The 16,299-nt window shown below is 40.2% G+C and overlaps 1 protein-coding gene across 3 annotated transcripts in view; it reads right to left on the reverse strand.

Moving 5' to 3' along the window:
• The window catches only part of SPTA1 (spectrin alpha, erythrocytic 1), a 63,768-nt gene that overhangs the window by 28,444 nt on the left and 19,025 nt on the right, over positions 1-16,299 (reverse strand). For all 3 annotated transcript variants that reach the window (XM_057746800.1, XM_057746819.1, XM_057746810.1), the window contains 10 exons: positions 15,545-15,749; positions 13,970-14,151; positions 9,864-10,107; positions 8,295-8,417; positions 6,546-6,763; positions 5,587-5,679; positions 4,388-4,525; positions 3,012-3,163; positions 2,066-2,252; positions 764-865 (listed from right to left, as the gene is read on the reverse strand). In XM_057746800.1, coding sequence (XP_057602783.1) covers positions 764-865; positions 2,066-2,252; positions 3,012-3,163; positions 4,388-4,525; positions 5,587-5,679; positions 6,546-6,763; positions 8,295-8,417; positions 9,864-10,107; positions 13,970-14,151; positions 15,545-15,749 — 1,644 coding nt within the window. The remainder of the gene's footprint in view (positions 1-763; positions 866-2,065; positions 2,253-3,011; positions 3,164-4,387; positions 4,526-5,586; positions 5,680-6,545; positions 6,764-8,294; positions 8,418-9,863; positions 10,108-13,969; positions 14,152-15,544; positions 15,750-16,299) is intronic.

Below are 16,299 nucleotides of genomic sequence, written 5' to 3' on the forward strand. Positions count from 1 at the left end.
AAATGGATGTTGCAGGGTGGAACCATCAGCCTCAGAGCAGCAATTGATGTTGGCTGTCACAGAGGCTACATTACCACCTCTGAAAAAAGAGTGTGGAAAGTGCTGCCTGGGTAGTTAAAAGGTATTACCTTTCTCTATGAGAAATATAATACCATTTTGTGTCCTGAAATGACTAGACCAGGTAGCCTCTTAGAGACCTGTTTTTATGCAGAGAGTAAGCACATTGTTCCTATGCACATTCCTTCTCACTCTCACCCCAGGTCAGTCACCACAAAAGAGGCAGAGAATTCATCTCAGAGATGACAACTCAGAGACCTGGACTAGACATTCCATTAACTCATTACATCTTTTATGGAACCACAAGTCCAACTCTGAATCAGGTCTAGAATGTCTTCTCCCCCATCTCTACCACCTATATTCTTCTTTCATCAGATTTTATCAGAACCTCTCTTCCAGTAAGTTTTCTTGATTAACCACTTCCCACTATCATAGCTCCTTTATCTGCATTTGCTTTGCATTTATCTGAGCACTGAATTTCTTGTGGCAATGGGGGGAAGCAAGGCAATTTAAGGATTTCAGATCAGTTAAAATGGCTGGACTATCTGCACGATTCCCCTTGGCCTTTCCTGTAGCTAGCTCCATACTGCCATTACCTTCTGCACGTTCTAGCTGATCTGCAGAATATGAAGTTAACTATTTTTAAGTGAAATGAAGACTCCCCAAACTCAACCTGGTAGTGAGAAGAAAGAAGAAGGCATAGTACCTGCTGTATTTGAGCTCCTTCTGGTGTCAGGAGCTTTTCAAATTGAAGATCATCAGCTACCTTGTTGATATCCCTCAGCCGAGGCTCGTTGGTCTTCAAATCCTAGGAGGGAAAATGTATCCAAAACAGTATAAGTCCCTTTCTCAAGAATCTCTCACACTTGCCTGCTCCTCTTTGCCTGGACTTGGCTACAGATTAAGATATATTGCTAACTACATTTGCAATACACAACAAGCCACCCTCCTTCAATCTGCCACAAAGAAGAGCACCTGTAAACTCCCTGACACCCAGAAGCTATCAAAAATGTGACAAGAGAACTATTACTTATATGGAGAATGGAGTACATTAATTTTCCTAGATTTCTTAAAAATCTCTCCCTGGATTAAATTATGCCATCAAAGGGGCCTATACCTGAGCCATATAATGTTCTTTGCTACCAATATAAATTTCTCCACCTTTTCTAGAATTTCAAGTGCCTGAGTTGCAATTTACTTATGTTAAGATACAATGTAAGCAACAGCCCTAGGGAACTCATTACCATGTCTTTGGTGATGATGTTTATTTCACTATACAATTGCTTATTAACCAGTTTCCCATGGAAGTCTCATTTTTGGTGTTCTTTTATAAATTGTACTATGTTTTTTTCCCTTCCCTTTCTTTCACTTCTTTCTCTCTCCCCCAAAAGTACATATTGTACTTTATCTATCTATCTATATCTATCTATCTATCAACCTATCTATCTTTTCTATAGCATTATATACTTTTGAATTCCTTGGGTAAGAAGAAATTATATGGAAAAGAAAGAAGGAAAGAGTTTATACTAATTGCTAGCTAAGATAATAGAATGTATCTGAGAGAATAAAGGAGAATGGAAAGGTTTTAGGTAGGTAGAAAATTAGAAATTGCCTGGTTTTAGTCAAGTTGTTCTTCCCACATTTCCATCCAAACTTCTGCCCCATAATTAGACCTTACAAGAGTCTCAGAACACCCTATCTCAACCTGGGTATCAGGAACACAAGACTTTATAGGACAAGTTGTTAGATTCTGGGAGACCAGCACTTCTAGTAGGATGTGGGAGTGGCAGGGACTGCAGGTCGCAAAGTCGAGGTGACTAGTTTCCTCTGTATTTTCCTTCCACTTGTAATAACAGAGAAATATTTGAAATATGGAAGTCTCAGTAGCTTTGGGAAGGATATTTAGCAAATATGAAATTAAGGAGTTACTTAGGAGGAGATATGGGGTAAAAGGAAATGATGATAACCCTCCAAAAACTGTCTAGAGGAGACGGTTCCTCTTTCTCACCATTTGAAACTCATCGAACTTTTTCTGCAGTTCCCAAACATCATCTAATTCTACCCCGGTGTTTTCTGCCTTTTTCTCTCGGATCCAGTCCAGCATGTCTCCTGCCTCATAGGCCAGCAAAAACTCATTGTAACGTTGCAGTAGACGACGCCTGCGTTCTTCTGCCCGATCCAGGAGGGAATGGTACCTGGGTGGAGAAATGGAGAGAATGGGAAATGTGGAATAAGAGATGGAGAAAATGCAGAAATGGAGAGGCAGGGTGAGAAAGAGAGAGAATGAAAGGGACAAAGATGGGAGGGAGGGAAAAAATCAAAAGAAAACAATAGAGAGAGGAGGAAATAAAGATGGAAGGAGAATAGCATTGAGAAGATAGAGACAAAAATGTTCCATTTAAAAGCAATAAAAATGTCATTGCTCCAATAGTGTCACCCCTTCCTCATTCTAAAGAAGAGAAAATTTCACATTCCTATTGACAACTGGGTTTGAAATAGCCTGGTATAGTAAACAAACTTTGCATGGAAGTCAGAAGACCTTTTGATAACCTTGAAAAGAGTAACAGAGTGCCAGGCAGGGAGTCAGAATATGTGACCCTAATATGTGTCTGACCTCAGGCAATTGACTTAATGGTTCTGGGGTTCCCTTTCATGGGATAGGGAGGGTGGGAGGGAGGCTCAAGAGGGAGGCGATATATGTGTAAATACAGCTGATTCACTTTGTTATACAGTGGAAACTGGCATGACATTGTAAAGCAATTATACCCCAATAAAGATCTGAAGAAAATAAATAAATAAATAGTTTGAATTACCCTAGTTTACTTTTAGCTCTTAAGATCTGTGAATTCGCAAAGCATTCCTAATCTAACAAATATAGAGCCATGAGACATGTCCTTGGCCAACTGGAAATCTTTGGCCAAACACTGTTCAGTTCTCCAGCTTCCAGAACTTACTGGTTCTCAATCTGTTCCTGACTCTGGGTGATATCGACTGGTTCTTCTCGCCTCCGTTGCGGGAGCATAGGAAACTCATCACGGGCAAGTTTCCTGACGTAGACAGCTGGCACAAAGCCCTGGTGATCATCAGCTTCCACTTTCCACCAGTCCTAAAGGGAGAGCAAATCCCCACTCCTTCCTTAGTTCTTGGAGAAGCCACATATAGGAGACATTTTAACCCTCATAACTAAGTCTCTAGACAAAGGGACAGGCTGATGGCTGGAAGGAGCAAACCACTGCTTACAGGTGGCATATAATTTTTATATCTTACAAAGAAGACAAATCAGGAGTTGCAGGAACTGCAGAGATAAGCCTCTGAAATCAAGGAATCTGATATTTGATGTTAGAGCCTTACTTAACTTTGATGAAGCTTCAAAAAACTGATGGCCATTCTCTTCATGGTGGGGTTTTTGTCCACTAGGAATTCACAAGAAACCCACAGGGCCAGAACTGAACTGGGCTTTTTGTGAGGAAGCATCTGTGTATGACAATGTTGTATAAGAAGTTCTCCCTGTCCCTCTCCCAGAGCCCCTAAAAATTGTGTGTTGCCCTGAAATTCACCTTTGTGAATGCTTTACGCTTAAGTATCACCTTGATCTCCACAGAGTATTTTAGGAGGGTTGCTATACTAACCGCTGTGGAGTTAGTTATCCTCAGAGAATAATGTAGTGAAATGGAGAAGACTGAGAGAAAAGGGGACTGGAACAAAGCTTATCTGATAATAAAAATCCCGCTTCTCTAAAAAAATTATTTGCCCTCAGAGTAACAAATCCCAACCTCTCTTTTTTCCTTCTCAATCAATTTTGGAGATTAATGAAGTATTAGAATATTAAAAAAATTACTTGCACTCTTATGATAAAGATATTTAAAATCCTAGACAATATTTTGTTACTGTTCTCACAGTCATAAGGGCTAAGGAAATTCCAAGTGGACAAAAGACTTCTCCTTGACCTGGCTCCTCTTAACCCCAGCCATTTTTGTTCCATTACTAGGAACACTGAGGCAGAAGAGGAACAAGCAAAGATGAGAGGGAAGAATTTTATCCTGTAAACATATCATGGATTGTCACTCATAGCTTAGGTGTCTTTGGGCTAATTACTTAAGCTCTTTGAGTCCTCACTTTGTTACCTGTAAAACTGGTGTTATAATTGCAAAAGATATGTACAGGATCCTACACAATAGCTGAGGGAAAGACACACCTGAATAAGTTATGGTTATTTAAGAGAGCAATAGAAAAATACAGGCTGTTTGAAATATGGGCATCTGGCCAGGCTGAAAGAGTCTACTACAAGAGCTGCCTTGTTGACAGGGAGAAAGGCAGGAGGGAAAGGCACCTTGTTGATGGAACTGAGAAGGGTTAAGACATCATCTTTCTTCATGGTGACTTCTCGGGGGCTGCGGGCCTGGAAGTCATATAAGGCCATAACCCTCTCTTCTCGAGCAGCTCCCTCCATGGGTGCGGCCTGTTGTTTCTGAACAAAAACAGGAAGCAGAACAAGCCAGTCACCCATAGGAAAGATTTCCCTGTACAGCCTAGCCATGGTGGGCTGTTCCTGTGCCTGGCAGGAGAGAGGAGCCCCTGGCTGGAACCTCTTACACGGCTGCCAGTAACAGCGCTATTGCAGTATGTCATCTTCAGAGATACTGCTCCATCCTAACACTTCTCAGGGGACAGGCAGGCTGGGTGAGCAAGTAAGAATGTAATTTGTCAAAAACATTAAATGCTCTAAGCCACCAGCTTAGAGACACCCATATCATTTAGCCGATTCCAGCTTCCCATCACGCTTCAGGACACTTATTTTCACCTTGTAGTCTAGCCAATGTCACCTTCTCCATCCTTTGAATTTCCTGTTGCCCAAATACACTTGATTATTTTGTGTTTGAGTGCATTTGCTCTCATAGCTTATTCACCAGAAGAGCCCTTCCCCTCCTCATGTGCATAGTAAACCACTCTTTAAAAAAAATAACTCAGATAAACTGGTTTGCCTCAGCTGTGAAGATTTTTCTATCTTCTAGCACTCATTTCAAGAGGATGAAATGCTCCTTTCTTTGAGGCTCTTTTTCTTCTCATATATCTATTGTGTGCAATCAATTGTTAAAATTTATGACCTGATAGACTGTAATTTTCCTTCAAGTCTGGATTATTTTTTATTTATGCTTGCACATGGTAGACATTTAATAAATGTCAGTATAAAAAATAAGAAAGGAAGGAAACAAATAAGGAAGGAATATAAGATGAGAGATGCAAATAAAAGAAGTAAGAAAAGAAAGAGAATGAAAATATAAAAGGAAAACAAACAAAATATACCAGTGAACAAATGATAACACTTACTAAGAAATTCTTATAAACTAAATCTCTGTAGATGCTGCAGAGGTGCTACAGTGCCTGCCTAAAGCTTGCAGGACTTAGTGTTTTCTATTTCAATTGCTTCCTGAACTATGTAAAGTAAAAACTGGTAACAAAGAGAATCCCCTAATTCCATTTCCTCTGTGGTGGGGAATGTGATTGCCATCATACCTAAGCCCTTCTTACCTGGCAGTGTTCAGCCTGCTCCCGAAGAGCTTGCATACTGTTTCCAAAAGCCTTCAAATCCACTAGAAAGGCCTCATGTTTCTTTAGAAGAGCCTGAATTTGTTGATGGGAAGATAATCAGAAGCAAATACAGGAAGAACACTAAGCATCCCTGGGGAGTGTTTCAACTATTGTTTTGTGTTATACTTATTGTCCTAATTCCTGGTAAGAGACATTCTCCATCTGTAATAAAAATTTTTACTCTAAATTTGCAAGTATCAAGAAAATAGGAGTTAAGTGAACATCGACGTCAATATATTTGCTTTAATCAAAATGAAGTCAGATTGCACAAGTGTTTTATCAATGCACATCACAGGTGAAAGAGGATGCTGCTAGCAACATTGCTTTGTAGGATTAAGTATTAGCATAACTTTAGACACCCATGTCAAGTATTGGTTGGCCAAAAAGTTTGTTTGGGTTTTTCCATAAGACATTATGGCCTACCAAATATTTCTAGTGCATAGAGTTTATGAAATACTACACCAGCTGTCCATAGGACAATGAACAAAAGAAAGAAATGGATATAAAGGGTAATTATGACATTGGAGGTTCTTCTTGCCCAAATGTGTCTGCCTGACTCTATTACAATAAAGTAATTAAGTATATGTTAAAACCATATTGGTTGTGAAATCCCAAGGTTAGTCTGAGAAGTTTGGGATGGGACCAAGACAGGCATAGATGTCTTGTCATGCCTTTTTGGGTTTAGAAAATCTCTAAGAAATATGGATCTCTGTGGGGTAAGGAAAATGTGGTATATCTTTTGGGATTTCCGTTAACTCGGGTTATCCCAGCAGATGAAGACCAAAGGTCATCACTCTGGAAACCCCAAATAAACTAAGAAAACCTGTAGCTGTCCCACACTCTAATTAGGTATTAATCTGATGAGTACTAGACAATACCCTTCCCTGTGCCCACCTTACCCCAGCTGCTTCTTCATCAGCCCCATAGTTAGTGTTGTCTACTATAGGTTCTTTCTCGCTAATCCATGCTTCTGCTTCATGCAGGTCAGCTAGGTACTGCTGGAGCTGGACAGTGGCTTCAAGATCATTCTGCCGTCTAGCAGCTCGAGCCTGGAGAGATTCCATATTCTCATTCAAACTCTTGACCCTAGAAGCCACATCTTCTGCAGCAAAGTGTCCTATGGAGTAGTTATAGAAAAGGAGAGTTTACCTTAATTAATGTCCACTATACTTTAATTTTTTTTGCTGACCTGGGAAAGAGAAAGAGAGCCATGAGGATGGTGCTGCCCGTAGTCAAGGTGACATTTTACCTAAGTTCCTGGGAACTGGAATGTCAGAAGTGAGATTAAGCATCAGTAGATGCTAATGGGGGATACCTATGTGTGGGTACCGCTCAGAGTCCCAAACACATGTATTCTCTAGCCTACGCAGAAAATTCAGCAGATATTCATTTCTTTTTTCCTTTAAATATCAGTGAATTAAAATTCATCCTTAGGATTCTGTTAAGTATGTTTTTAGAATTTGGTGAACACCCCCACAGATAAACCAAGAAGATACAGTGAAGTGTTGGCAAAAATCAACAAACAGACTTTCATTTGTGCCCCTAAAGGACTTATTACTACAGGAATTGTTCTCTCATCCTAAACAACTAGAAAACAGGGCAGACTGTAAGATACAATGATTTTCAGGCAACAGGCAGCGGAGGGTAACTCCTGGGAGAAAGGAAAGAAATGAACCACGCCTTATGATTGCCACAGCTTATGCCTGGGGCAGTTTGTAGACTGGAGTGCTGGGAGGGCTAGCCCAAAAAGAACTAGCAATCACACCATGCTGAGGAGACAGAGCTCAGGGTTCAGGGGAAGACAAGACAGCTAGAGCTTGTGGAGCAGAGTACTGAGAAGGGTGCTGCACCGGGGATGCTATGGCTTTGGAGCTACACAGAGAGGTCCCCTGGACGATTTGACTGGTTACTCCTTTGCACACGTGTCAGGAAACTCTTCAAAGGTAAGGAAAAGAAGACTGGAAAGCAGTAGGCCAAAAAATTCCTGAGGCTCACATAGGGCTGTGAATAATTAAAATTAGCTCCCACCAAAGTTGTAAGATATTGTAATGCATGAGTTCATGTCCTCAGAAGGTGTATGCCTTAGCAGTGGACCAATCTCTAAATTAGTTCCGGAATAAAAGCTTCCCTGGAAGAACCATAAGAAAGCAGACCCAAGAAGCTCAATGATTGCAAAGCTGAAGAAAACGACACCAAGCTATACTGTAATCAAATTGGTACAAATTGGTGAAAACCAGTGATAAAAAGCATAAAAGAGACAGAGGAAAAAAAGACATTACATACAAAGGAGCAAAGATAGTAATGAGAGCAGACTTCTCACCAGAAACTCTGCAAGTCAGAAGACAGTGTAGCAGCATCTTTAAAATACTTAAAGAAAGTCACTGTCAGCCAAGAATTTTATATCCAGTGAAAATGTGTTTCAAAAATGAAGGCAAGTGGAAATCTTTTAGACAAAAACAAAAGCGCAGAGAATTTATCATTGGCAGGCCTTCACTACAGGAAATGTTAGAGGAACTTCCTGTAGAAGGAAAATTATACAGGTAAAAGTATCAATGTAGACAAAGGAATGAAGCCCTAAAATTAAACAAAATTCTTCCCATAAATTTGGCACAGTGATGACAGGCCAATTCAATCTGAATCGCACGTACCTTCCTCTACCATTTTGTTTCCCCTCTCTGTTATCCCTTGTATGCGTGGCTCATGGCTGGCAATATTAGCTTGGATGACTTGGTGTCTGTTCAAAAGATTCTTGGAGGCAATCAGGTCCTTGCCTAGAGATAAAAATAATTTCAGGGTCATTGTTGTAGTGTGCAGACTGAGAAGAAGCTAATCTAATTCTTTTTAACTCTTGGACCTACAAGCTCTTCCCCTTGAAGTTCATTAAGCGGTCTTCCTAAAATTCATGCTGTTTGTCTGAATTAATTCTATTCAACTGTGTTCTTTCCCTTGCCTCTTTGTTCTAAGAAAATTCACCATTCTACAAAAGACAATAAATCAATCACTCTTCTCTTTGGATGGTAGGTAGGAAGGTAAGTAGCTCTTCAGCTCAAATTTCCAATAATATCATGTAACCAAGTTTCTTTCAAAATACTGTGGTATAAAAAGCAGGATCTTCCACTTACTTATTTCTAAGTGCCAGAAAGTTACTAAATCCTCTAAACTAAAAATAACTGCTTTGTAGCTTTCTTTGTAAGGATTAGAAATAACTTACAAAAAGTGCCTCAGAAATTGGTTAACATTAATAAATACACAATAAATACTAAGTACTGTCACTTTCTTCCTTCTTCTAGAGTCCCCAGTTCCAGCTGTCTACTTCACCCTCCCTGTCTCCCATCCACACTTCACCTTTCTTTCCCCCAAAATTTTCTTCCCTATACTTCACACTAAATGTCTCCAGAAACTCTCTATGCCCATCTCTCCTTCGAAGAGATCTTTTTTCTCTTCTCAAACGTTTTCCCAGACTAGCCCCTCTGTTGTCATCATGGTCCAGCCTCTCATAGATATACCCAATACATGTATATTAAGTTTGCATTGTATTTACGTGCACTTTCTTTTTTTTCTGTATTTCAATGGAAATGTCCTGGTGCTAATGATGGTGAACTGATAGATTCCAAAGGAAAGGAAAATATGTACTTTATCTGCTGCCTCAGCTCTTTTATCCTTGCAATAGCTCATATATATCCTTATGATAGCGCCCCTTATAAAAGGGAGCCACTGTTGTGGGGGGAATGAATTGGAAGATTGGGATTGCCATATATACATTACTGATAAGAAAAAAAAAAACAAATTGTACACTCTAAATATATGCAGTTTATTGTATGTTAACTGTACCTCAATAAAAGTTCTTTAAAAAAAGCGGGGGGGGAGCCACTGACAATATAGACAAAAACACCTGGTACCTCAAATACTATAACCATAACCGCTCTGCCAAGGACCTTGGCAATAAGTTAACTTAGAGGAAGTGGCAAAAATCTGGTCACTTTAGCTCTTCCCAGAGGCCTTAATTTCATGGCATTCTTCATGTGTGGTTTTAGGAGGTAAACTTCTCGGTATGAATTTTTAAAAAAATCTTGTTTTGGAAAGCTGGAAAAAATTTAAGTCTAAGCGGAAAGACCTGAGGGCAAACTTTGCTACCATATTCCAGATCTCTCAAACCATCTGCAGACCTTGGTCTTCTCCTTATGCTTCTGCCTGCTTGGGCTGTGGGCTGTACTAACCAAGGTAGGTGGAAGCTGCTGAGGGTTCCGTCTCTTGGATCCAGGCCTCCTCATCCTCTGTGTCTCTGCAGATCTGGTGCAAGTGCAAAAGGTCAATCAGCTTTTTCTTCCGGTAGCCTAGTGGCTCTTTCAGGTTTTCAAACCGTGACACCAGGGACTCCTGCCTTGTCCGTATGTCCCCAGCATCAGGATGGCCAGTTTCTTCAAAATATGTTGCCAGGTCTGTGAGGCTGTCCACCTGATCCTGAGGAAGAAATAGAATCGGTGTCAGAAAATCCCACCATTCGGTAAAAAAGGATGACAGTTTGGTGTCTGGCATGGGGGATGGAGCGGTGGGGGGGTGGTGAGGAGAATCAGCTCGCAAATGTACTTGTGTTTAAACTTCTAATCAAATCAGGGAAATGAGAGGTGGCTATGCTAAGAACCAATTCATCAAGTTAAAGCTCTTTATAGGAAAGTAGTTCTGAAACCACATGTTAGAAAGGAAAACATGTTTATAGAGTGTGCCAAAAAAATCAGGAGGAAACCAGAACTACAAATCCTTACTCATGTGGGAATGTTGATAAACTGAGGCCCCAAAGAAAACAGCAGGAGGCTTTTTCTATCTCAGTTCCCTTTCCAACCTCTTTCTTGCCCTTTTAAATGAGCTATAATTGTAAATAACAGAGAAACTTCTGAGGCTTAATTTTGTTGCATAGCAGGAACAATGCCTAAGAGATGAAATGTGACGTTACAAAAATAAATGTCAGAACCTCAGAAAGAGAAATTCAAAGGCCTTTCTTTGGCCACTACCTTGTTGTATGAATTTAAGTAAATAACTGTCCCTTCAGGTCGTATCTGAGAAAGGAGGAAAATAGAAACATAAGTTTGAAGGATCTTCCTAGAAATAAAATTTTAATTGTATTACAACATGGTAAAATAGTTACGAGAGATTCAGTTTATCTATTAATGAGGTCAACTATAACTGTCTAGCAGTAGCACAGCATACAAGAGCTCTGTTTGCTTGTTTCATTTTGTTGTTGGGGTGGGGGTTGGTGATAAGAGAAGTTCTTCAAAAAACTGGATGAACAGCAGGTATTGGTTTTACTTATTTTATTTTGCCATTCAGTGCTCAACCTACACAGCGTTTGGTCTATCTTTTCCCAGTTTCCAACAAACTACTGATCATCAAAAGCTTCTTAAAAGGTGTACTCGCTTCTCCATAAAGAATTAAAGGCTCCATAAAGAGTTAAAATTAAAATCTCCTACTAGCCAACTGTTTTCATCTTTTAGAATATTTTAACTTTGAAAAACATCACTGAGTAATAGAGTGATTTTAAGGCATCATAATTGTCATCATGGTTATGGTTCCACTGTACTGTTTGAATGCTAATGTAGTGCAAGATGCCTCAGACTAAAGAGATAGACTTGGCCCCTAGTCCATTGCCATTTTATCCAGCTCTTCATCTGTTTTGATATTCGTTCCCTCATCTATACAATAAGGACTTTGGGCTAGAGACTATCCATGATCTTTTCCAGCTTTAATAGTCTCTATCTAAAATTTCGTTTGCAAGCATATCTTAGGCACAGCTCCAACTAGGAGCGTAACCAAGCAGGACCCTAGGGGGCCTTCCCGGGACAGATCCCTCCCCCATACTCCCTGTTTTAGCTCCTTTCTGAAATTGCCAGGTAACAGTATCTGCTGCATATTTCCTGAGTTTTTCAGATGCTAAAACCACCACCAAAGGGAAGAAATTCACTAATACTTGACATTGGTGAGCCATAGCTCCCAGACCTCCTGGAGCCTAAGGACGAATAACGTTAACTGCCATGTTAGCTCAGCATCAACAGATCAGAGAGCTGTGCACGAGCTGATCACATACCCTGCAATCCCCTCTCCCGCTCCTGGCCTTTAAAAATGCTTTGCGGAAACCTTTCAGGGAGTTCTGGGTTTTTTGGGCTCAAGCAGAGGCAGGAGGTAGATGGGCCAGGCTGAACAGTTTCTCCCCTGTGGACAGATACTTCAAAATAGCAGGAGAGAGGAGCTGAGCCCTGCCCAGATAAGAGATTAAAAAAACCACGTATTCCTCATTCTCAAAGTCAAGGAGACCTTCCCAACTACACATGCGCAGAAAGCCTCCTTGAAGGTCAAAAAGGGAGGGGCGCCACCCCATAGTCGGTGATGTCAACCTACCCATAGGCCTCTTCGCTAGAATACATCTTGGCTAAGAGATGCATGCGCACACACAGGGAAGGACCCTGAGATAAACCAAATACGGACTCAGAACCAGGCAAAGCAAGATGATTGGCTAAAGGAAACCCTCAAGAAATGCCCCGCATAAGTGATTCAAACTACCAGGAGCGCACAACTCTCTCTGAGCCCACCCTTGTGTCTAGCCACACATACTCTTTTTCCTCCTAATAAACACTTTACTTGTTTCATTACTTTCTGTCTCTACATGAAAATTCATTTCTACACAACTGATGGGGCAGGGACTTGTCACTGGCCACTGGTCCCTGGTGGTCTGGTGGCCAGGATTCAGTGCTCTCACTGCTTCGGCCCGACCTCAGTCTCTGGCCCAGAACCAAAATCCTGCTTCAAGCTGCTGCAGGCCGAGGATATCCGAGATCAAAGCCTCCCATTCTTGCGTGGCCCTATAATCAACCTTTCTCTGCTCCAAACTCAGAAATTTCGGTTGGTTTGGCCTCACTGTGCGCTGGGCACACGAGCTTGTGTTCCACAACAGGGTCACATACTCCTATTTATTACATGTTTATACACGCTGTTCCTCTTCTTTGTATGCTTTCATTTACTTTTCACCAAATCTTATCTTTTTCCTTCTTTGAAAATCTATTCTAGGGACTTCCCTGGTGGTCCAGTGGGTAAGACTCTGCATTTCCAATGCAGGGGCCCCAGGTTCCATCCTTGGTCAGGGAACTAGATCCCACATGCATGCCGCAACTAAGAAGTCTGCATGCTGCAACTAAGAAGTCCACATCAGCAACTATGAGCCCTCATGCCACAATTGAAGATCCCATGTGCTGCAGCTAAGACCTGGCACAGCCAAAATAAATAAATAAATAAATAAAAAATAAATAAATGTTAAAAAAAAAGAAAGAAAATCTATTCCAAACTCTCTTCCTCCGTGTAGATTTCAAAGCTCTCTTTATATGGTTTTCCTAAGTCCAGCCTTTTACTTCAAGCTCCATCAAGCCGTACCTAGAGCTATGTAAATGACTGGGTTTGTTTTTTTCTGTTTTCTGAAGCTTATTCTGTCTTTTCCTTTTAACCAAGAGTAGCCAAAGAGGAGATACCATAAAAGTTTATTTTAACAGGACAAGTCAGTAGTGGGACTTTGTAGGGAACAGCAGCATAATTTTTAAACACAAGCTAGGATTCCTGGGATGAGAGACTGAGTCACTGGAAGTGGATTTCCACTGAGTTCTCCAGAAACTCACACACAGTATCTATACTCTAGAAACTTATTGGACAAATCTATTTAAAATAACAGTCTGGTGGGATTTCAGTGGGTAACTCTGAAACTAAGAGCTTAGACATCTGTTTCATAGTCCTGGCTCTGCTGTTAATTTTCTCTGTGACATTGGGGAAGTCACTTCACTTCTTTGGGTTTCAATTTTCTTAAGAAAAAAAAATATGGTACAATTAAAAATATTTTCAAACCTTGAATTGCAGGATGCCAGAACAGGAATAGGCAATTTTATCCACACTCTTATTTTATGGGTGAGGATACAGAGGTGTGAAAAAGTGAGAAGAAACACCAAAGATCACAGAACTAGTAAGTGATAAGGCTATATGTAAAACACAGGTTTTTCAATTTAGACTAAAGTGTTGTATTTAAAAGAGTCAGTAAAGTCCTCTATCAGCCATGGGGTGCTGACAAAAGACACCAGGCACCCAGGAGAAAGGCTAGATTAAAGGAGACATTGGAAAGAGGTAGCTGACCAACTAAAAGTCTTAAATTTTTACCTTTGATTTCCTGCGCACACGCTCTCTCCTCTGTCTCTCTCTATTTTTTTTTTTTTTAACAATAATCACTTGTGATGAATGTGCTCAGAGCATATCCAGGTGATTTGGGCTACAATTGGCCGAAAAGCTAGCAACAAACCTGCCGAGCAGCCACAGCTGACTCCAGGAGGCTGTGCTTCCTGAGCAGATTCTGCACATCTGCCAGGCCTTTCCCATAATCCTCAGACCTAGCCTGCCATCCAGTCTCCTCCAGCCAGTGCTGCAGGTCTTCCGCGTTATTTTGAAATTGCAGATACTTGTTAGCGTCTTCCAACTGGGTCCCTGGGGAAAGACATCAGGTGTAAGGCAGGTGTCACAACGGATGCTCATTACATGCTAATACACATTATATCAACTTAAGGAGCAATATAGTATTTCGATAGTCCAGTGGAAAAAAAATAACTGTCTCACATGTGATTATACAAGAAATTACTACCAATTTGTAGAATTCGGATGGTATTTGTTTTTGAAGATAGCAGTGTTCTCAAAACAAAGATAAACAATATGTTCATTTCTTGTTGAGGCATAGCACTGCTGTGTTAGATTTTAACCATCTTGGGTATTTTCACGTCACTTGTTACTCTCTTTGGAGACTTCCTTTTCAAAGGTATTCAGACACAAACACTGCATTTTCCAAGAGAAGTGTAAAACCTGGGTTTGGATCAGTTTGAAATTTTGAAGTGTCTTTTTCTAACTATCTTTCTCAGCACTTTGCTAGCCCCCACCCCCGCCGCCGTCTTAGTGTCTGTCCTTCATCACAAACCATGCCCTACAATTTTCTGTTTCAGAAAATACCCTGATTATCCACACTGTTCTCCGCTAAATTCTTTATTCTATGACCTTATAGCAATTATTTGCATTATTTCTGTGAAGCAATTACTATGACGTGGAATAGCAAAAACTTCTTACTGTTACAATCAAGTTGAATTTTCTTTTCCTAAATCAAAAATTAGGATGACATCTGACAAAATTAGTACAATGTATCTTTTCTATAATCAGGGCAGAGTCATATCTATAGAGCATGTTTATAACAAGGCGAATGTTGACAGAGAAACTTCGTTATTTGTGTTAATTATGACAGTTGATTAATTTTCCAAAGTAAGAGGTGAAGTAATATTTAAGTAGAGGCTAGTCAAGCAGACATGGGAACTTTTAAGAGCTTACAACAGAGCCTGAACATGCTCAGATAGGTGAAAAAAGCAACAAGTCATCAAGCCCTAGTCATAAGAATAAAACATCATGGGAACATCACATGTGGCACCAACAATATTTTAATGTCTAATTTAATAACCTGGGTCAGAATACCTTGTTTCATCTATAGAACCAAAATATGAATAATGTAAGGACACATTTTAAGTGCATAGCAGGTACTAAATTCATAGTATCTGAATATTTATTCAAGAAGAAAAAATTGGGGGCAAAAAGTGAAGAAAATAAATGTAATTTCAGTTGAAAAGACCTACATAGATGAAGAAAGGATAAAATTGTGTTAATATATAGTGTTATAAATTTAGGTTCGATTTTAAAATTTTCTTGACCAATAGAGGAAGACACAGGGAAGCAAATGAGTAGCATCACTTCTCAAAGAGGTCCCCAGATAAACTCAAGCTGGTACAGATGAAGAAGGTGGATTTCACACTTTAGGAATCATTTTCAACAAAACTCTGCTTCTAACCTTTCTGTGCTGTAGCCTCCAGCAATTCATCCCAGAGTTTGCCAATTTCACTCAAACGAACAGCCACTCTTTCAGAGGCATAGTGATCGCTCTCAATCATCTCCTGGCCAGTTTTCTGTAGGTTATTGAGCTGGATCTTGTTAGCTGCCAATTCCTCTTCAAAGACTTGCTGCTTTTGAACCTGGCTCTTCAAGTTCTGTGTATCCTGAGAAAAAATGAAAACAATGAAAGAAAACCATTTCTTGAAGAATAAGAGGCAGACATTTTGAAGACAGGAATTTCTTTTCATTATAAATCTGACTGAACTAAGAAAAGGACACAAGAGCCAGGACAGGGAAGCAACCTAAATGCCCATCAACGAATGAATGGATAAAGAAGATGTGGCATATATATACAATGGAATATTACTCAGCTATAAAAAGGGATGAGATGGAGCTATATGTCATGAGGTGGATAGAACTACAGTCTATCATACAGAATGAAGTAAGTCAGAAAGAGAAAGGCAAATATTGTATGCTAACTCACATATACGGAATCTAAAAATGGTACTGATGAACTCAGTGACAAGAACAAGGAAGCAGATACAGAGAGTGGACTGGAGAACTCGAGGCTTGGGAGGGGGCAGGGGGTGAAGGGGAAGCTGAGACGAAGCAAGAGAGTAGCACAGACATATATATACTACCAACTGTAAAATAGATAGTCAGTGGGAAGTTGTTGTATAACAAAGGGAGTCCAACTCGAGGATGGAAGATGCC

Source organism: Hippopotamus amphibius, chromosome 1, assembly GCF_030028045.1.
Source record: "Hippopotamus amphibius kiboko isolate mHipAmp2 chromosome 1, mHipAmp2.hap2, whole genome shotgun sequence".
Lineage (NCBI taxonomy): Eukaryota > Metazoa > Chordata > Mammalia > Artiodactyla > Hippopotamidae > Hippopotamus > Hippopotamus amphibius.